The sequence below is a fragment of the Trachypithecus francoisi genome, unplaced genomic scaffold (assembly GCF_009764315.1).
Source record: "Trachypithecus francoisi isolate TF-2019V2 unplaced genomic scaffold, Tfra_2.0 Lachesis_group3, whole genome shotgun sequence".
NCBI lineage: Eukaryota > Metazoa > Chordata > Mammalia > Primates > Cercopithecidae > Trachypithecus > Trachypithecus francoisi.
The window spans coordinates 122,649,200-122,671,741 of NW_022681468.1; the positions used below are offsets into that span (position 1 = coordinate 122,649,200).

General features: G+C 51.7%; 1 protein-coding gene across 1 annotated transcript in view; it reads right to left on the minus strand.

Moving 5' to 3' along the window:
- Positions 1 to 1,359: 1,359 nt before the first annotated feature.
- Positions 1,360 to 22,542, minus strand: part of SMAD6 (SMAD family member 6) — an 80,736-nt gene continuing 59,553 nt past the window's right edge. The window contains exon 4 of the mRNA XM_033189661.1: positions 1,360 to 2,353. Coding sequence (XP_033045552.1) covers positions 1,815 to 2,353 — 539 coding nt within the window. The 3' untranslated portion in view covers positions 1,360 to 1,814. The remainder of the gene's footprint in view (positions 2,354 to 22,542) is intronic.

Consider the following 22,542-nt stretch of genomic DNA (forward strand, 5'->3'; position numbering starts at 1 on the left):
AAAAGTATAAAAATTAGCCAGACATGATGGTGTGCACCTGTAGTCCTAGCTACTCAGGAGGCTGATGTGGGAGGATCACCTGAGCCCAGGGAGTTTGAGGCTGCAGTGAGTCATGATGGGGCACCTGCATTCCAGCCTGGGTGACAGAGTAAGACCCTGTCTCAAAAAACAAAACAAAACAAAACAAAACAAAAAAACCCCAGCAGCTTCACCCTTGCTGTTCTGGATCACTTGCTCTGGGGAAGCCATGTTGCAAGTAGCCCAGTGGAGATGCCCACGTGGCAGGGAACTGAGGGCTCCTGCCAGCAGCTAAGTGAGCGAGCTTGGAGCAGGTCCCCCAGACCCAGTCAAGACCCAGATGACTACAGCCCTGGCTGACAGCTTGATGGCAACCTCACCAGAGACCCCGAGCCAGAACCACTTGGCTAAGCTGCTCCCAGATTCCTGACCTACAGAAACTGTGGGAGATAATAAATGTTAGTTATTTTAAGCTGCTAAGTTTGGGGATAATTTATTATGCAGCAAGACATAATACACAGGACTTCTCAGAGCACTTAATATGTTAATATAAATCTCCAAGAAAAAAGATATACAATGCAACATTCCTCTTAGTTATCTGGCCAAGGAGACTTTCTTTTTTTGAGAATATTCTTCAGAAAGCTGATCTAATGATATGGCTCTGGTCCTACAATTCTATGTAACTTCTAACCTTGATTTTGTCTCATGAGCAAATCATTTATCCTTCCAGAATCTCAACTTTTCCCTTTTACAAAGTAGAAATAAACCATCTGCCTTTACATAAATCATTAATACAGCCCTGGATGGGCAGATTCTGAGCTATTTTTGGCTGGGGGGTGGGAAATAGCCTGTTGAGGTCCTAAAAGGATCTACTCACCATGGGGCTTCAGATGGTTCTGCAAGGTAGCAGGTGGGCTTAAGGCCCATTTCAGTCTTTGTTCTCCAGGCCATTTCCACAAAATGGTGAGAAACAGTGTCTTCTTTTAGCTTGCTCATAGCTCAAAGATGGGAGGCATGGACCTGGGCCTTTCTAGGCTAGGGCATGAACCTCCTCCATGAGACTGGAAAAGCTTGTTCAGGATAAATGGCCAGTATATTTTCCCTTTCCCCACCGCCATCCCTATCCAATGCACACACCATAGCCATGGGCAGGAAGGAACAACAGAAGCTTCTCTGGTTTACTTAAGAGTAAATGTGACTTTCCTCCCTTTTCAATTCGTTCTATCTTTATCCAACAAAACATGAAAACTGAAGTCAAGTTTCAGGGTACACGATGGGTCAGAAATCCGCAGAAGCCCTATCTGCCCCTCTTCGTAAAAAGAAGACAGTTTTAAAAAAAACTATAATGCGAATACTTTATTATCGAGTGACTGGTATTAGCTTTTTGACTGGGCATTAATATCTCAAAAACCATACACCAAACCCAGGCTTTTCCACCTAGCTCTGCTGTATCATTTTCTTTATATATATATATATATAAAAGTAAAGAAGAGGAAGGAGGAAGAGAAAGAAAATATATCTGTATTGAAAGAATTATAAGCCAAAGTGCGTCTTTCTTGTTTTGTCCATATACACACATTGCACCATACATAAATAATTACATTGTAAAAATGACTCCATAATTACAAGTATAATATATATTTCCATATAATATATAAAACTTTATATTAAATCTAGGTAGATGATATCTGGGGGATTTTGTCCGTGGGGGCTGTGTCTCTGGGCATCGGCCCCTCTCAAGGCCGGCAGGTGGCGGCGGCCGCGGCCTCCCACCCGCCCCTCCGCCGGGCCCGCCACTATCTGGGGTTGTTGAGGAGGATCTCCAGCCAGCAGGGGCAGGAGGTGATGAACTGCCGGGAGTAGCAGGGCCCCCAGCCCTTGGCGAAGCTGATGCGGACGCTGTTGGGGTCGTAGGGGCCGTCGGCGGCGTCTGGCTCGGGCGCATGCTGCAGGCCCGAGCGCTCGAAGTCGAACACCTTGATGGAGTAGCCGGGCGGCACCTTGCGCACGACCAGGGCGCGGCCGCCGGGCGCGTCCAGCGTCGGGGAGTTGACGAAGATGGGGTGCTCGCCGCGGTTGTAGGCCCACACGCCGTCGGGCTCCTTGCTGAGCAGGATGCCGAAGCCGATCTTGTTGCGCGTTCGCCGCACCGACTCGCTGCGCTGCTCCAGGTTGAGCTGGCCCAGGCAGAAGCCGCTGCCCTGAGGTAGGTCGTAGAAGATGCTGACGGCCTGGTCGTACACCGCGTAGAGGCGGCCCACGCGCGTCCGGTGCTCCCAGTACGCCACGCTGCACCAGTGGCTCGGCTTGGTGGCGTCCGGAGACATGCTGGCGTCTGCAGGACAAGCACAGGGACCGCCGCGTTATTCGGGGTGGGGGGGTGGGAGGTACCGGGGAGCGGAGGTGGGCTCTGGTGTCTGCACAGTGGGAGCTGGGTAAGGTTTCCAGCATTCAGCAGTCATGTGGCACCGACTGTGTGCCAGGTTGTCCTCAGGAAATATAGCACACAACAGGACATCTCTTTCACACACACACAAACTCACACAAAGGAGAAAACAAAGGTTATGAGCCACAGAGTGCAAGCCAGAGAGCACCTGTGGTATGCTAGGTGCTGTGGAAGCACAGACATGAACCCTGCATACCCTGCCCCTGCCTCTTCATGCTAGCAGGAGAGACAGATAGCTGCCTGCACGTCCCCGAAGGAGGGACTGATTGTGGAGCACCCATCACGGACCAGGAGTGGAGCACTGTACTTCTTACTCTTCACAGCGCACAGGACTCACTTGGTCCTCATGATCACTCTGCAAGGGCGCCACCTTCTCCTCGTTCTACAGAGGAGGGCACCCTGCCAGGATTTGAACCCACTAGTCCAAGTCTCAACCTGACAGAGTAGGGTTAGGCTATTGGGGGATGGGGGGGGGTTTGAAATCACCACATTAGAGGACTCAAGCACAGGGAGGCGAGCTGGGGGTGGGGGGAGTTGCCCCCAGGATCCCATCCGGCCTGGAGCAGCAGGATTCCTGTGGTGACCTTGTTATAAATATGACTGCCCGACTGCTCTCTGCCTTAGCTTTAGCCTCCCGGTACCGCCCACTTGAGTTGGCTTTCTTGGCAGGAAATGCAGGTTTTCACCAGAACTGCAGCCACTTCTGCATGGCAGAGGAGCTGAGGGTCCCTAAATGACAAAGAAAATGGCTCCTGAAGGGCTCTGGAGCTGCCCAGCACTCGAAGGTGTGTGCTGCTCCTCTCTGGGCCTCAGTTTCCTCACTGTATAGCAAAGGGGTAGCTAAGGTGTTACTGAAATCCCTTGTCACACTCTGACTCGGGCCATCTGTGTGTCTAGAGGAGTTTAACAATTTTCTGAGACCAAAGTTCAGACCAACACAGACCAGGGTGCTCCCTGCTCTCAGGTGGCCAGCTTCTCAGATTCTGACATCTGGCCTTTCCTTTGAGCTCACAGCTCTGAGAAGCAGGCTGGCACCTATAACTGCCCAGTGAGGTGACATGATTTGCCTGCCGTGCCTGCTTCCACACAGGTCCCTGGCCTGGGCCTGTGCAGAGGGAGGTGTTCTGCTAGAGGCCTGACAGAGCAAAGCAAGGTGCTTCATGGCTGTTTCTCTGAGGAAAACTGATCAAAGTCCAACCAAATCCCAGAGGACAACACTTCTAACAGCTTTACCTGGGAGCCTGCGTGCGGCCAGCTCTGGCTGCCTTTAAAAGGCCTTGGCTTTCCCCTGCCTAGAAACCCCAGAAGAACAGGGTGGCAGGGCCCTGACATCCCCTTACATACTGGGAGGCCCAGCCAGCCACCTGGCAGGAGGCCATCTGCCTCAGGGGCCTCCTGGAGGCTGACTGTTCTGCTGTGGCTTTGGGCTGGGCACAGGCTTCCCGAGTGTGCCCCTTGCCCTGTGCCTGGCACTGAGTCCCAGACCCAGGTCCCCAAGTCTGCTGGTGGGTAATCCAAGTCCTCACACCAGCCCACAGCTTGGATCACTTTGCCTCAGAGTCTCCAGGGAGGCCTCTGATGCTTCCAGCTGATGGTCAGGAGAGGAGGAAGAGGTTCTACATCCTGCCCTCGACTGAACTGCCCTTAGCCAGTGGGCAATAGTGACAGAGACAGCTCAAGCCCTTGGGAGGTCACTAGGCTCAGGCACTAGGCCAGTCCCAGCAGATGGGCAGCTGGGAGAGCTGACTCTGAGCTCCAGTCACTCTACTCCAGTGCCCCTCTCCCCAGCCATCTATCTGGCATGGGTCTGGGAGCCCCCAAGGGCCAGAAAAGCAGCACCGTGCTAGCCTGGCCATGAAACTCCAGCACCCACACTGCCCACCAACCAACAAGAATTCCATGACTGTGTCAGGCACAGCAAGGTGGGGATGCAAAAAAAGCGATGCCTGGAGTATGCTGGGAGACAGGATGGGCAACGGCATCCATGAGTGCCTTCTGTGAGCTGGGCCCCTTCTTCACAACAGCCTCATTTCACCCCTGCTAGCAGCCCCTTCCACAGGTGAGGAAACTGAGGCCCAGGGTACACACCAGTGAATGCTGGGGCCGCCTTGGTGCCAGGCCACACTCTAGATGGGAGCTCTTCTCCACACTCCAGAGAGAGTTCTGCCCTGGCTCCTTCCTAAAACCTGCACACTGAACAAGTCCTGCTCCCTCCCTAAGCCTCAGTTTCCCTATCTGTAAGCATGACTGCTCTCATGGTCCATGAGTCCTAGAGGTGACTATTTACAAGCTGAGGCGTCACTATCCCCACTCTTGGAGGACTCAGTTTACTGTCTCACTGAGGGAGGGGTCACTGCTGCACCTCTTCACAGACAAGGCTCTGAGACAGCTGCCCAGCCACTCCACCCGACCCATGGAAAAAGGCAGAGTCTAGCTGGGGAAGAGCAGGGGCGCAGGGGGCAGGGGGAGCGACTTTCTCTTTCCCAGCTTCCAAAACGTTTCTGGCTGGGAACCCTGGGAGGCTGAGGCAGGAGGCTCACTTGAGCCCAGGAGTTAAAGCCCAGCATGTGCGACAAAGCAAAACCTCATCTCCACAAAAAACGTTTAAAAATTAGCTGGGCATGATGGTGTACATCTGCAGTCCCAGCTACTCGGGAAGCTGAGACAGGAGTATTGCTTGAGCCCAAGAGTTTGAAGCTACCGGGAACTGTCATTGTTCTACTGCATTCCAGTCTGGGTGACAGAGTGAGACCTTGTCTCAAACAAAAAGAAAAAGAAAAAAGAAAAGAAAAGGAAGTTTTTCAATTCAAGGACAGGTGGGACTTCCTATCTCCCTCCTCTCAGTTCCCCCCACCCCAGCCAGGCCAAACTCACCCCATTTCCCCGCTCAAAACCCATGTCCCCAGCCTAGCCCCAGTGCGCCTTATGGTAACCTATGACGGGATGAATCCACAGAGCCGCCCTCAGGCCTTGCCTGCCCCAGCCATCCAGCTAAGGGACACCCAGGGCTTGAGCCAGGCCCCATCCCCTGCGGCTTCCTTGATGGAACAGACTGGGTTACACCTCATCAGGCCTGCGCTCCTGGCTATGTCTCCCAAATCCAGGGAGACAGACCGCCACCTCCGGGAAGCCCTCTCTGACCTCTCCTTCCTGGGGCATGTGAACTGCAGCCCCTCCTTTGTCCTTAACAGGCGTCTGCGCTCCTGGCCAGTGCCCCCAAGTTGGTCTACACTCTGACTAGGAAGGGGTGGGGTGGGTCTCCATCTATCCCAAGGCTGAATATTTTCTTTGGGCTCAAGCAATCCTCCTGTCTCAGCTTCCCCAGCAGCTGGGACCACAGATGTACACCCTCGTGCCCAGCTCATTTTCAAAAGCTCTTTTGCAGAGATGAGGTCTTGCTTTGTTGCCCAGGCTGGGATTAAACTCCTGGGCTCAAGTGACCCTCCTGCCTCAATGACTTTTGCACTAACCTAATAAAAGGGAAGGGGGCAGAAAATAAAATACGTCCCAGTGCCTGGACATTGCCCCCACCCCCTACTCCACAGGGAATCCTGAACCCAGCTGGTGGGCTGGTGGGTTCAGGCCCTAGGGCATGGAAGGGTGGCGGGCAAAAACTGGGGTCTCTTGTCTGATCCAGAGGGTAAGCCAGCCACTCTCAGCCTCCCTGGCCCCACTCAGCTCTCAGTCCCCGGGCGTCAGAGCTTGAGTATCCACTGACATTATCTTATCCAGTGAGACCCAACACTTCAGCCTTCCACAAACCAACACATTGTTTTTTTTTAACAGGGGAGTTGGGAATGACACAGGGCGACCACTGCTTCATTTTTGTTTCTGTTTGAGAAATAGTCTCACTGTGTCACTTAGGCTGGGGTACAGCAGTGGCGCAGTCTCGGCTCACTGCAGCTTCGACCTCCCAGGCTCAAGCAATTCTCCCACCTCAACTTCCCAAGTAGCTAGCATTATAGGCACATGCCACCGGGTTTTGCCATGTTACCCAGGCTGGTCTCAAATTCCTGGGCTCAAGCAATCTGCCTGTCTGTCTCCCAGAGTGTTGGAATTACAGGCATGAGCCATTGCACCCGGCCTACCACTGCTTTATTTTGCCATGTACAGACTTATTTTCTAACTTATTTTTATTTCTTTCACCATGGACCAATGAAAACTTAGTCTTGAGACTGGCCTGTTGGGACCACTAATGGAGTCCAATAATCTGGTGCCCCAAAGACAGCATCCTGGGAGGTGTCGAGGGACTTGCCCAAGGACACACAGCAGTGGGTGGCAGACCTAGGGCCAGAACTTGAGAGCCCAGAATTCTACTCTAACCCATGCCGCATGGTCCACAAGCTTTCACAGTGAGACTGTCCTAAGGCTGCCACCACTGACTGGATATGTGGCCATCGATAAACTGCTAAATGTCTCCAAGACTCAGTCACTGTATTTGCAAAAGGACTGATTCAGTAATCAAGTGCCCCACTCACACACTGTCCATCTCTGAATTTTCTAGACACTCCGGCAAAATCAAGTGGGTGCAGAAGGAAGGAGCAGCAGCAAAGACTTGGAAGGTGAAGGAGTAGGGACCACCTGGTCCCCTGCTGACCCAGACCTTTGAAGACCCAGAGGTCTCCAGTGTAGGCCTTACCCTACGGGCTCCAGTGTTGGCCTTACCCTTCAGAGGCCAGGGATCTTTAGTGGGGTTGGGGGTCATGGCCCAGGGTCGCCGCCATGGAAGGTCTCAGTAGGACTGTGGACAAGGCCCTTTGCAAACTGCAAAGCACTTTACAAATGTTAGGGGTTAGCCCCTAGCCTGGTACCTGCAGTGAAAGAGGTGCCCCGTGAGTGAAGGAATGGAAGGATGAAGCAATGCATGTCTGAATGTCTAGAATGAGCCCTGCTGTGGCTCCATTCTCTCACACACATATGTGCATTCAGATTTCATGCAGTGTGTCCAACACAAGCTGACATGCTCTCTGTGACACCATGAGTGAGAAGGTAGGTGCCCCCTAACCCATGGTCCCTACTCTGTACTTCCCACAGCTGCACGGCCCCTTCACCCTGTGCCTCTCAGTCACAAGCCTGGGCTGCCACTCAGGTGAGGGGACAGTCTCTTACAGAAGGATCTTTTTCTCCTCGTGGCTCCTGGGCTGTGGTACTGCCATCTCCCACGGCCATCAGCCTAATTAGGAACCAACTCTTTAATTGCAAATAAATACCGGGGAGTCAGACCCGAGTGAACAACATCAAAGATGACCGAGTTCTGACCGAAACGCCTGCTCACTGCCCCCTGCTCAGGGCCTGGCCTAGTTCCCAGCCAGACTCTGGGTCCTGCTGGGAGGGTGCCGGGGGAGGAGGAGAGGCGCTGTGTCTGGGATGGATCTGGCAGAGTGGCACTAGCCTGGGAGGAGTCCTGCCACCTGGCCCTGATCCAGCAGGTCATCTCCCTCCTCTGGCCTCAGTCTTCCCATCCGAACAATGAGATCATTACTCTCTCCCCAGCTCTAAATTTCTGTGATTTAGTTAATGTTCCTAGGACTAGCAGCTCTAGTCCTAACCACCCAAACCCAGAAACCAGCTCAGATATCTATCAACAGAAAACCAACAAACAAAAACTAGGAACATCCAGCCAATGAAACACTACTCACCAGGAAAAAGGAACAAGCTACTGACACCCGCAACAATGTGCATGAATCTGAAGGGCATCCCATTGAGCGTGGGAGGCCAGACACAGAAGGTTCGTGGTGTATTTCCACCGAGACAAAACTCTTGAGAAGGCAAACTAATCTACGGCAGTGTAAATCACAACAGTGGCCAGGCATGGTGGCTCACGCCTGTAATCTCAGCACTTTGGAGGCTGAGGCGGGTGGATCACCTGAGGTCAGGAGTTCGAGACCAGCCTGGCCAACATGGCAAAACCCCGTCTCTATTAAAAATACAAAAAAATCAGCCGGGTGTGGTGGCGGGCGCCTTAATCCCAACTATTCGGGAGGCTGAGGCAGAAGAATAGCAAGAACCTGGAAGGCGGGTGCTGCAGTGAGACAAGATTGTGCCACTGCACTCCAGCCTGGGCAACAAGAGCGAAACTCCATCTCAAAAAATAAAATAAAATAAAATAAAATAAAATAAATCAGAACAGTGGTTACCCCTGGGGAGAGGGAGACAGCTGGGAAGAGGCACAAGAGAACTTTCCAGCATGATGGAAATGTCTGATTTCTTGATTGGAACCATGGGAACTTGGGCATCTGTGCTGTAAAAAGCCACACCCTGTACACTTAAAGAACCGTGGATTTCATTTTAGGTATGATACCTTGAAAAAATTAAAAAGAAGAAAGTGGCAATGTCCTGTAGCTGTCCTAGAGTGGCCCCAGCAGGGCTCCACAGTGGCCCAGGGGACAAGCCCTTTTCCCTCCCGGTGGCAACCACATTCCTGCCACCAGAGGGTGGTGGCTGTCTGTGCCGAGGAGGAGGAGGTGACTGGTCCCAACAATAGGCCTTCTCCCCTGCACAGAAATCCACCCCTCCGACGGCTGGCATTCTTTCCTCTACGCCTCTCTGCCCAGGGAGGGTGCTGCGAGCCCAACATGTAATTTTGTGGGGGTGCAGGGGCACCAAGGGAGCTGACTGCAGTCTGAGGGAGGCGGGGAGTGCTGAAATCCCAAGAAAAGCCTTTAGCTTCTTCGAATCAGCAGTTTTCTGTCAAAACAAAGGGCAGGAACGTTCCTGTGTGCTCCCCCGTGGGCTGCAAGCTCCAAGAGCCTGAGCATAAACTGCAGCCTGCTTTCTTCCTGCTTCCCCCTTTCCTTTTGACCAGACTGCCTCAGACTCAGCCATCCCCTAAAGGAACCAGTGTTGTGCCCAGCTTAGACTCAAAGGTTCAGGGCATTCATGGGAGGCTCAGCCCGAGTCCTCTGGGTCTTCAAAGGTCTGGGTCAGCAGGGGACCAGGTGGTCCCTACTCCTTCACCTTCCAAGTCTTTGCTGCTGCTTCACACACACCTGGGCCATAGCAACCTCCCTGGCTCTCCCAGGGCTAGACGGAAAGGGCCTGCTCAGCACCTCGTTGATAGGCCTGAAACAAGGGCAGACAGGCCCAGACCCTATCGAGAGCGAAGAAGAGATACTCAAAAGTCTCAGAGGCCAGAGAAGTTAAGTGACTTGCCCAGGGTCACCCAGCAAGTTGGTGGCAGAGCTGAATAGGGGCCCAGGGCTGGCTTTTCCAATCTCCTTTGCACAGGGCTGCAGTGAGGCCTCCTGCCCTCCTGGAAAACTCCTTTCTTCTGTCCCATGTCATGCCTGTGGCTTCAAGTTCCAGGCCAACCGGCAGCTTTTCATCTGTGGCTCCCAGGCCTGGGAGTAATTACGTGGCCCTGCATCTGGTTAACCTAACACCCCTTTTAAAGCCTTGTTTGCCCATTAGATAAGTAGTTTTTGTTATCAAACTTAGAGGGAAAAAGGAGTTTCCACTTAACTCTCCTTTGTCGTTTTAAGCTGCAGAAATGGCTTCAGGTTTTGCAGCAAGTCTCGAGATGCAGCCTTAATTAGAGGCTCTTTTTCTTTTCTTTGTGAAGGGAGGGGAAGACCAGTTCTTTATCCACCGGGCTCCGGCAGTAAAAGCAGAGAAGGAATGTGCACAGGGCCATGTTAATGGTCAACAGCTTAGAACGAGCCTCTCTGCTGAACTCTTTCCAAAAGCTGGGCCCAGCTGACAGGAGTTTCCTCTCATTCGCTCCCACCCACCCCTCCCCACCCCCCACCTCAGCTCCAGCACCTTTGGCTCCTAGAGGAAGCCGGGCTTCCAAGGGGAAGTTCCTAATCGGTCATTACATCACGGGCGGTCTGGCCACCACTGCAGCCTGCCTGCACAGGGCCCACCTCAGGGGCTCTTTTGGCGGCTGGTCTCTACACTGGCCACCACCCTCCAGACAGCTGCTCAGCTAGTCGGCGGAGGGTGGAGGGATGCCCCTAAGACAGGGAGTGTGATGGGAACAGGAGGGCAGCATGACAGAACCAGGAGGAGGGAGAATGAGGAACATACCGTTCACACGGCCAAGGCGCAGAAACAGGCTCAGAGAGGTAAAGTGACTTGCCAAGGTCAGAGTGGAAATGAGTGACACAGCTGGGACCAGGATGTCTCCTGCATAGGGTTAAAAGCATGGACTAGGGAGCAAAGGTGCCTGCATGTGAATCCCAGCTCTGCCACTCAGAGCTGTGAAATCTTGGGCTTCACCCTTCTAGGCCTCAGTTTCCTAACCTGTAACACAGGGATGCAATCAATGGTCACTTCATCAGGGTGTTGGGATTAATTTCAAGTGTGTCAAATAATGCCTGGCCCAAAATAGGCATTGCATAAGTTAACAGCTATTATGATTACTCATATTATTACTACCATGCAGCCTTATCTACATACGTATATAAATTATATGACAGAGTTACTCAGCCTGTATAGTTCATAAGGGCATTCGTATTCAGTAGTAACACCTGCAAACATAGTATGTGCCAGTGGAGTTGAGAATCAAGGGGAAATAATAATAGTCATGATAATAATATAATAAACTAGCTCACATTTAAGAAACCTTTACCAAATACCAGGCAGTGTCTGAAACCCTTTAAATGCACTACCTCAACATATGTTAATTCTCCCATCTTAAGACGAGAGAGCTGAGGCCTGAAAGTCCGGAAACATACCCCAACTTCTCAGCGAGGAAGCTGCAGAATTGGGATTTGAGCTTCCATCTATCTAAGCTTAGAGATGTGGACTCTGCATCACTCCTATGGTTGCAACCTGTGGGCTACAAAATCCTAGAGGATGTCAGGGCAATGGTACAGAGACCATGCTATAAGAAGCTAGCCACGTCCACTCCAAGCCATCACGTGGGGGTTCTGCAAAGACTGGACGAGAAGAGGGGTCCTCGGAGGTGACAGTGCTAACGACACTGCCCCACGACATGCTGCCCACCTTCCTAGGAGGGCGGTGGGCTTTTCAAATATCACACCCTAACAGCTATTTCTGGCCCCCTAGGCAGCCCTGGAAACACACTTTTTGGCTTTTAAGTGTAGTTTCTCCCCCAACTCAAACACTCTACCCCTCTAATACACAAAAATGAGTATTTTGTAGATGGGCTACAATCATAATAATTGATCTTGGGCAAGGGCTGCTACCCCTGGCTAGTCCCTGGGGAGTGGGAGGCGCTCTACATGCTTCATTCATGATCCTTTTTGAACTGTGCAAGTCCAGGAAGCAGAATCATCCCAATCCTCAGGACAGACCCAAAGTCAGAGTGCAGCGCAGGAATCCCGATCGACTGGCCTGACCCTGAGCCCACTGTCTCTCCTCTGGGCCCTCCTTGGTGCTGCCTCATATGCTCCCTTAGCTCTCCTGGGTGGTCCTCAGAGTCCCCCAGTCGCAGGAGGGGTTTAGGAGTGATCTGGGGTATCCTGACGGTCAGTGGCCACCTGGCTGGGCTGTACCCAGCCTTCTCGAGGCCAAGGGTTTTCTGCCGGCTTTTCTCTGCAGAAAGGCCTCGGCGCCCTGACTGCAGCCTGCTTGGCCCCACCTCTCTGGAAGAACAAAGTGGTGGCCTGGGCTGTGATGGGTAAGGTTTCCATGCTTTTATCTCTTGCCGTATTCAAACAAATCCTGAACAGATGAACTCATCTTGCAACCCTGACACAAAACAAGCTTTTTTTTCCACCCAGGTCCTAATATACAGGCCTGCTCAGTGTCTCCTCCACAGGCCGTTTCCCCAGGAGCTATTAGGCCTTACCACTCCAACGGGCAAGGGGACCTACCAGAGGATGAAATCTGGGGCCCTACTCCCATCAGCATGCCTCTACCTGCCCTCCACCTGCACCTCACCCGTCTGGCCCTGCCGAAGCGATCGTCTCCCACCCGCTAAGACTGCTCCGGGTTCCCTGGGCCCAGACAGCATGGCTTTTCTCTGCAGGTCCCGGGGCTCTGTGGTACAAGCTCCCTTCACTACACTCTCTGCAGGCAGCTATAGCTTTGAAGAGCCACACGGAGGCTGGTGGTAGAGCTATCTCCTCCATCAGAGGACTCATCCCTCAGACTCTGTGCCAGAAACAGTGGTGCTGCCCTCTTAAAAGAAACCCCAACTACTTAAGCCTGAAAAGGAAAAGACCACCTGGCAAGCAAGGCAGGGAAACCCCTCAGGCCCTTGGGGAGGAAAGGAGCCCAGGTGGGGGAACTCTGGTTCCCTGTGTCCTGGAGGGAACGAGGGTGGAAAGGGAGAGCCAGGGCAAGACAAGCAGATTATAAAATCAGCCCACGTTTTGAGAAGGAACCAGTTTCTGCAACAAAGCCTCTGAACTTTGCTCCCATTCCAAGTCCTCTTTTGTTGTATCATAAAGTCAGACTCTGGAGTGTGTTTGTTTGTTTTCTTACTCAGAGACCACCTGGGGTGGGAAAGCCTTGCTTTCATTATTGCCCCTGGAAAGGTTCTAAAATAACAGTGTGCAAGACAATGAAGCTGGGTACCTCGGTCCCCAGGTGGCAGTTGTGAGATGGGAAGGGGCCCCCAAATCCTCCCAGCCTATGGGTCTGCACTGCTTATGGCCAAACTGCTGGGTTCACATATAAACCAGGGCCTGCACCAGCGTTCAGGGCTGTTGTTCTCACATCAGGCCAGGCCTGAGTTCTCATCTCAGGCATTAAATGCCCAAGTTCACCAACTGAACCTAACCCTGAAGTCCCTGGTTAATCTGAGATTACAGAGACAAACTTGGCCCTTTGGGGTTCAGATAGGGACAGCCTGGGCGTGCTCAGAGGTGCAGGGATGCTGGTTTGTAGCAGATGATGGTAGGCTTCAAGAAAGCCCTTCTCGGCCGGGCGCGGTGGCTCAGGTCTGTAATCCCAGCACTTTGGGAGGCCAAGGCGGGTGGATTGCCTGAGGTCAGGAGTTCGAGACCAGCCTGGCCAACATAGTGAAACCCTGTCTCTACTAAAAATACAAAACTTAGCTGGGCGTGGTGGCGGGCACCTGTAATCCCAGCTACTCGGGAGGCTGAGGCAAGAGAATAGCTTGAACCCAGGAGGTGGAGGTTATAGTGAGCCGAGACTGCGCCATTGCATCCTGGGCAACAGGGCAAGACTCCGTCTCAAAAAAAAAAAAAAAAAAAAAAAAGCCCTTCTTTCGGCACATTCTCCATCTTGCAGGTTCCCAGAGCTGATAGAACTTGAGGCACCTCTAATTGTCTTTTATTCCCCAAATACAATGTGTTTTATTGGCAAACCTCCTGCCTTAGACTTCTTCTTGGACCTAACTAATATAAAACCATAAAAGCAAAGTACCTAAAAATTGCCCTCAATTAGCCTGTCTCAGCTCTCAGGAACAGGCACCCACACTAGTGTAGAACTGTCCCAGGGGGTAACCAGGTAAGGTACCCACAGCCCACTCCCTCAAATCCTTGGCCTCACCATCTCCTGCCACCAGGCTGCTTAGCTCCCTGGGCTTTGAACACCCCACCCAGTGTGCATTTCATCCATCCACTCTCTTGATCTGGAATGCTTCCTGAGACCACAGATGATGGAGAGGTGAACTCGTGCAAATCTTCACAGCTATGTTACTGTGGGCAGGTGACCACATCTCTGAGAACCAGGACCAGCTATCTACTTGTGAGGGCCCAGTGAAAAATGAAAACGCAGGGCCCCTTGTTCCAAAATTATGAAGATTTTCAAGATGGTGAAACACAGCATTCAGTTAAGCAGAGACCTCTTCTGAGCAGGAGCCCTGAGTTACCCCACACATCGAACACCCATGGAGCCAGTGCTGCCAGGGGCTGGTTTCCTCTAGGTGATTACCTAACTCACAGGGGTTAAGGGGTTTCCGAGAAGAGCCTGGCAACAGCACCCGGCACTCGGTGACCATGAGTTTCTTTCTCCACTCCCTAATACTTGTCAGAAACTTGCTTAACCATCCAGACACCACTGTCACTTCCTTTGGAAAGCCTTCCTCAGCCCCTGGGTCTCAATCACACACCCCTCTTCTGTGACACTCACATTTATGCTGTCAACAGAAGGGTATGTGTCTCCATCCAACTCATCCACCAGCAAGCTGGCCTGGGATTCAGCTGGCTTGATCTCCCCTCTCCTCCCCGAGGACCTGGTACTATGTGGCCTAACAGAGGTGCTCTCAGCAATGGAGAGCTGAAAATAAAAACTCAAAGCTGGAAGGGCTTTTGGAAAGTCGTCTGCCTCCTTTCAAACCCAGCCCCAGGTTTGAAAAAGGCACTGTGGCAACACTGTTCCCATTTAACAGATGGTACTACTGATGCTCAGAGGTCAGTATGTTAGGTAGGCGAGGAGAACCAGTGTCCCCATTTGCTGATCCTCCTGATGCAGCCTGGTTAACAAAATGGCAAATGAGCTCACTATGTGTGAGGATTGTTTCAGTGGCTCGAAATAAAATGAAATAAAATAAAATCACCTAAAGCCTACAAGTCATCTTACCTGGCCATGGGGGTGGATTTAATTTCTCTGGCTTGCTAAGTCTATGAAGGTAAATGGAACAAGGAACATGGTTTTGAATGGAAGAGCCAAAGAATGGTTGGAGAAGCTGGTCTCCTTATTTGCGAAGCTCTCAAATGTAAGCTTCATCTAACACTATTTTGTTTTTATCTACCAACTAGACAGAATCAGGTGACCTTTGCAAGTCAAATATAGCTGCCTCTATTTACACTAAAGATGTAGGCTGGATATGGTGGCTCATACCTGTAATCCCAGCACTGTAGGAGGCCAAGGTGAGAGGATCACTTGAGCCCAGGAGTTTGAGATGTGCCCTGGTAACATAGCAAGTCCCCATCTCTACAGAAAAATAAAAAATTATCCAGGCATGGTGGCATGTACCTGGAGTCCCAGTTACTCTGGAGGCTGAGGTGGGAGGATTGCTTGAGTCCTGGAAGCCGAGGCTGCAGTGAGCCATGGTTGCACCACTGCACTCCAGCTTGGGAAACAGAGCAAGACCCTGTCTCCAGGAAAAAAAAAAAAAAAAAAAAAATGCAGCTTGAGATAATCACTCCAAAATTAAAAATACAAAGGTGGGACATAAGATAATAATTCTTGCATTAAATACTTTCCTTTAAAATAGCCTTTTGTTATACAAAAATACAGGATCCATACCTCTTTGGTGAATGCAGAGACCTATATATACTGAATTTTCTTAAAGTGAGGGTTGCCTAGGTCATTCTTGTGTGTTTCTGGAACAAGCAGGAATGCTTTATAATTAACAAAAAGCTAATATTGACTGGAGAGATTATTAATCCACAATTAAATACTAACATTTGCTGTAGAGAATGCAGTAACATGAGACTTAAGCATTCTCAACAAAAATGTTGCAAAATGCCCTACTGGCTTGGCAGAAGTACACAGCTCTGCCATGGCCACCCGTCTATTCTCTGTGGCTGTGCTACTATGCAGGCAAGTTGAAGCTGCTTGACGCATCCATGCCCAAGCTCCCAAGCTGCCAGGAAAGAGCTGGCTTGTTTGATCAGGGGTGAAAGGTGCAGAGGAGGGAGGGAGCCAACCAGTATATCCATCCCACCAGACTAAGGCAGACATAGCCCCACAGAGACCCCAGGATCCACACCTCTACTCCAAGTCCAAGACTGGTTTCCAAGGTAGAAGGAGGCCAAGCTTGGCTCCCACAGCCCATGCCAAAAGGGCGGTTCTATTCTCATTGATGGTGATGGTGGGATGTTCTTTTGAACTGTGGAAGGTTTCCCGATTCTGCAAGCCCATTCATAAATGACCTTGTTTTCGCTTATGGAATATAAAGCTCACAGAGGTTTGGTGACTACCCCATGGCCCACAAGGTGAATGACGAAGCAGGATCAGATGCTCCTTCCAATGCCACTGCCTCCCGCCCAGCATCCTGAAGAAGTTGAGTCATTAGCTCAGTAAGAGTTTCATATTTCTCAGAGTAATTCTTTAGCCTGTGTCTGGATAAGAGCACACACTGCATGACTAACACCAACACAGCAATAACATGAGGGCAGTGATCACAACTGTCAACCAGCTTCTATTTGGTCTTCTATTGCCAAGGTTAACTTTTCAGTGAAGATTGGCATGCCATGTTTTCCATGATCCAGTTCATCATTCTGGATTTCTTCTAGAAAAGACAAGAGTCCCATGGAGACGTCTGGGCTGAACTCGATGATGGCAATGCCCAAGTGCCTTCTAGAACTGTTTCCCCCTCCAGAGGGCTGTTTGCAGCTACAGAGACCTGTGTGATAGGTGGGAGGAGGGGTGCCTTTCCTGAATCACAGGGAAGCCTGGCTGGGGTCTACCCAGCAGGCAACTTACATACATGGGCCCAGCAAACATTGGCAGAGATTCGCTAATAGGGATCCTATTTAGGTTGCTGCAGACACCCTCTGTTCTCGCTGGGTCTCCTATGGAAATCCAGTGGCTACTGAGCATCTATGTCCACATATCCCATCTCATTTAATGCTGAGAACAATCCTAGGAGGCAGGTATCACTTTACAGAGGAGGAAATGAAGGCTCAGGGAGGTTAAGCTCCCAGCCTAAGTCACACAGCTGACAAGCCCCAATCCGAACCCAGGGCAGCCAGACCCTGCAGCCAGTCTTCCTGCCATTTCTCTTCACAGAGTGCATCCTGGACGCTGCTCAACTTCTAGCCTGTACCTAGTTCCAACAGGCAGTCAGCACAGTCCCTCTCCCTGACATCTCCCACGGGTGTGACTTGCGCCTCCTTCACGAGGCTGGCGCCTGCCCCCTGCCCCCCATCCCTTCCACCTCCCTTCCCCATGGGCACAAATGGCCCTGCAGGCCGCCAGCGTCTGCATTCCTAGAGCACATGCCCACTAAGGAGGATCCTGAGTAATTCAGCCCATAAATCATGGCCATTGTGAATTTCCCTTTTAGCCACAGGCAAAGTCAAATTTTCCTTCCCCCACTGCAGTTAACCACTCTTTGTTCACTGTATCTCTCTCAGCTCCCTCTGGCTGGGGGCCAGCTCTCAATTATTAATTAATCTGGGAGGCGCAGGTTGCATTCCTGGCCACCTAACCACTTCCTCCTCAGTAGGGAACTTGCAGGCCGGGCCTTTTGAGTTACATCAAGTGTCGCACAACATCCCAGCCCTGTCTTGCGGCCACTGCTGCAAGAAAGAATGCCTAACATCAGAGTTAAAAATAACAGCAGAAAACCTGAATATCCAGAAGTCGCCTTTCCCAACTTCATCCCATAGCACCAATCCAACCTGCATGCCCCCATCATCATAAAGCCATGATGCGCCTCGGTTTCTCTTGTCTGTGAAATGGGGAGATGTTCCCCGATCAAGTAAGGCAATGGTCTGTGTGTTTGTGTAGGAAGGGAGTAATCAGTGAAATCAACGAGCCCTCCCCTCTGGCAATTCTTACTAGCTGGAAAGGGAGACACCAAGACTTAAAAGTTAAGAAGCAGTCGTGGCCGGGCGCGGTGGCTCACGCCTGTAATCCCAACATTTTGGGAGGCTGAGGTAGGCAGATCATGAGGTCAGGAAATAGAGACCATCCTGGCTAATATGGTGAAACCCCATCTCTACTAAAAATACAAAAACTAGCTGGGCGTGGTGGCGGGCGCCTGTAGTCCCAGTTACTTGGGAGGCTGAGGCAGGAGAATCACTTGAACCCGGGAGGCGGAGGTTGCAGTGAGCCAAGATTGCGCCACTGCACTCCAGCCTGGGGGACAGAGCCAGACTCTATCTCAAAAAAAAAAAAAAAAAAAAGTCCTGAGCCTGAGCCACAGCAGGTGCTGCTTCTCACCTCATCCACTTGCTTTCTCCTCGCTGGATGAAGGAAAGCGCCAGGCGACTGGGGTAGTGGGGATAGCAGGGGTGAGGGCTGCAACTCAGCCTTATTAAAGTCATTCAAGCATCTTCAGGGGTGGTGAGGGAGAGGATGGAAGTGTGACCCCCTCTTCGCTGGGTCAAGTTTTCGGGAGGTCTCTGCAGGGACAAACACCCCGAGAAACAAGGGGACCAGCCTTGGTGTGAAATGGAGCCCTATGGCGGTGAAACCCAGGGGTGGAATCGGAGCAGTGTCTTTAATTCCTAAAAGTAACAAAGGTCTTTCCCTCCTTTTAAGTTACAAGTTAGAATGGGTACTTGATGTCAGCAACAATGCTGAACCTTTGCTGCTAGCTGGATGGAAGACAAAATGAAGCCGTGAGATCAGAGAAGGACAAAAATGATAGAAGCCACCTATCATAGCAAGGACAAACACTTCCGTGGTAAATGCCATCAAGTATCCTAGTATCCTTTTGGTCATCTCCCTCCTCTGGGTCTATACACAGCTTCCAGTATGTCAACCTTACCCACAGAATCCACCGAGCTGTCAACTGTGAACTCCGAGGACTCAGCGCCTTAGGATATATAGTCTAGGAAAGATCTTTAAATCTCATGCTTTCTGCATTCCATGTTATATCTGCTTTTGATGGGACAAGACAGATGACTTGGCCCCATATCTTCATACACTCTAGGGAGGAAGGGACGCTTTTGTCTCTTGGCTTCCCTTCCCTAAATACTGAGGCTTTCGGATAAAGCACGCATCCCACCAAGATAAATTACTGTGCACATACAATAAAGTACCATTAATTAGGACTCATAAATCCAGAGTTTGTAATAATTCCGAAAGCAGCTGGGTCGAAGTAAAAAAAAAAAAAAAAAAAAAAAAAAGTTTTGATAAACAAATGCAAAATATAAATAAGGTTCAGGAGAACTGTTTATCCTATTAGCACTGTATAAACAACTGGCATACCAATTACAAATCGCTCTTATCTGCTCTCGAAAGCACATCTCTGCATGACCTCTAACGGGAAACATTATCCAGTTAGTATCACGGTCTACAGTATTTGGAAATCACAAAACCTGATTTCTTCGACAGTATCCTTTCCAATTACCCACCACCCAATCAGCCTGAACTGGTGAGGAGCCCCTGAGCTGTCAGTGTTCTTTCTCTGTGTATCTGGAAAGGAAGTCCAGTGGATGGCCGAGGCGCCTGAGCCCTGCTCTGGTAGTCAGTGGCCACCCAGGAAGGAGTGGCAGCCCTTGGCTCTGGCATGCCAACACGCCACCCAGTTATCTCCATGCCCATCTTCGAGAAGCAGCGTTGCCTAGGGCATTTGGCCAGGGGGCTCTGCCAACTCGGGCTTTTCCAAATGGGCAGGGTGGGCCCCACCCCTGTGTGGAAACCCCTCAGGCGTCAACTGCAGTAGGTGAACCAAGGACAGCCCGTTTGTGGCTTCCTTGGTGATTTACACATTAGCTGGGCCCCAGGTTCTCTCCCTGGGAGGAAGCAGCATTTTCAACCTGAGGGAAGACAGACATGAGGGGCCCCAGATAAGCTGGGGAGTGTGGAGTGGCAGGAAGAGGCCCCGGGCAAGGCTGTGAAGCCAAAGCGTGGAGAGAGTGCGTCGGTCCTGGCCTGAGAGGGACAGACTGCGAGGCCCCAGAGAGGCGGGCAGGAGGCCAAGCTGGAAATACCGAGGGCTGCTCCAGCTCAAGGAGATGGCCCTGCCAAGTCGGGGAGGCGGCACTGACGAGAGAATGGCAGGTTCCGGCTGGGCCAGTCCCCAAGGGCACCAAGTCAGGAGCAACTGCCTGTGTCTCTGGGCACGTGGGGGCTGGAGCCATGCCAGGGAGACCCAGAGCCGCCAGTCTCCCCAGGGTGTCCCTGTCCTAGTGCTACCTTGCAGCCCACCAGCCTGAGGACCCCTGAGGAATGCAGAGCCCCTCCAAGTGGCACGCTGACCTTGGGCAGGGAGTCAGGCCTGGCCACCAGACTGAAGATTGCTCTTTTCCCCTCCACCTTCCAACTCCTAGTTCTGGAGGTGCTCAGCACATCTCACTGAGCCCACTGTGCAACAGGTCCCTGCTGCTGCTTGCCTTGAGGGCACTTTGGACATCTTCTGGCTCAACAAGACCCTGATTGCACCCACTGGGTGAAGGAAGCAGCCTCAGAAGGGGATCCCAAGACGGGCAGGGACCTCTCCTCTGTGTCCTCTGGGGACGACTCCTCCTTTGGGACAGGGAAGCCAGGTGTATTAGTGAACTCCTTTTTCTTTCTCCCCCTACCAACTCCTCTGCATCTTCCCCTTGGGCTTCAAAAATTGCTATTGTAAGACCAATAAAAACACTACAGTTGGGACTTGGCACTGTGCAAGCATCCTGCCACCAGACGGACATTCTGCCACAGACTCCATGGGTTCTAAAGCTGACCCTTAACGGTACAGTTTGATGGGAGGGATTCTTTATGTCTGGAATCTGAGCATCCACTGAGTTCAGCCCTCTTTCCCCTCATGGTGTTTACTCTAACCAACTCACTTATTTGTGAAGATCCACCAAGAACCACTTCCCGGCAGGTCCTTCTTGCTGGAGTCCGACCACCTCTACCTCCCCCAAAGTGCCCCCTCCAGGCAGAGCTCCCACCCCACCACAGAGGGCTGCCCTGGCCTTGAACACAGGGAGCTCCACCCAGAAACCCTGGAAGCAAATTCCCTGAGGGGAAAGAGTGGGTAGAATGTTTTCAAGAACCACTCGTTGTGGGTTTGGGTTTCAGCCAGCAGAAGTGCCACTGAGATGCCAGAGAGGCATTTCCTTGGGAGACCGAGTCCCTCTCACACGCTTGCTAGGCGCCTACTGTGTGCAAGGATGCACCCACGCAGGCATACCGGAAGAAGGATTGATGGTGCGGTGAGGGAGGCATTGGAGGTGGAAGTGAGGAGAAAATAACGGGGGAGGTCAAGGAAATCAGGGAGACTCTTGTTTTTGTAAACATCATTCCTTCCTTCTGGCCAGTTCCAAGTTTTTTAGTGGGCTATACACGCATTATTTTTTTCTCTCACATCAAAATAGCCCTCCCTCAGACTGGAAGAAGAACACAAACATTCTTTGCTGCTGGCCTGCAGGAGGTGAGCAGTCGCCTAGGGCTGAGCTGACTATAAGCCTGAAGACGCCCCAGCCTGGGAGTTCTGAGCGCCACTTCCTTGCTCTCGATTCAAAATGGACTCTGGTGTCTGGGGAATCCACACACCACCCCAACGGGCCATGTGAATGTCATGGGGTGAGGTGGGCATGCCACCCTTGGGCTGGCAAAAGCTCTGAAAAGTACAGGGTGCTGTGGAATGTACCGTCTAGCAGCAAGGGTGTGCGTATTTCAAAGAAATGTGGAGGAAGCCAGGGAAATCTAAAGGATTCCTTGGGAATGTCTGGCCAGAGATCATTCAGCCTGACCTCCTCCCTTTACAGAAGAGGGAACTAATGCCCAGAGAGCAGAGATCATTCATCCAAGGTCATCCAGGAAGGTAGGGCCTTACAGCTAGGGCTGCTGCCTCGGAGGAAGGCCCCCCATCCTAGATACCACCAGACCCAAAGAATGGAGACAAATAATCCTGGTGAGTCCAGCCAACATGAATTATTTTTGCAAAATGGTCTGTTTATTTGTTCTTGTGGGTAGAAGGGAGAGAGTCCTTCCTCGCATGGCTGTCGGAACAACTCCCCGCCTGTGCCTGCGAAGTGACCCGCCCTGGCTGGCCAGCACCACCACCAACTCTCAGGCAAAGGATGTGCGTTGCAAAAATGGGGCAAAGTTTCCTATTCTGAAGATAACATTGTAAGACACAGGAAGTCTGAGAGCACAGCTTGGTTTCCAGAAAGCCTCTGCACGCCCGTTCGCAACCCCTTCCATTGTACGGGGCTGCTAGAGATTCTGAGGCTGGGGGTGGGGCAGGAGGGACAGGGACAGTGCTAGGAAGTGACAGAGGCCAAAGACCAGGTAAGAGCCCAGAGAGGGGTTTTCCCGGCGCTCAGGCTCACTGGACCTCGTGGCAATGCAGACGCCCCTCTGAGTTCCAGCTTCCTCAGCTGAAAAATAAAAGGGTTAAAAGAGGCAGTGTTTCTCCTGCCCTAGTGTCCAGATTCCCAGGCCCCGCCCCTGGAGATTCTGATTCATGGGTCCTGGGTGGAGCTCGGGAACCTACGTTTTTAACGAGATTTAGGAGGCCCCTTTTCTGACTCTGATATATCATGATCCCTCGAGAGGAAGGTTCAACAGCCTGGCATGGTGAGGAG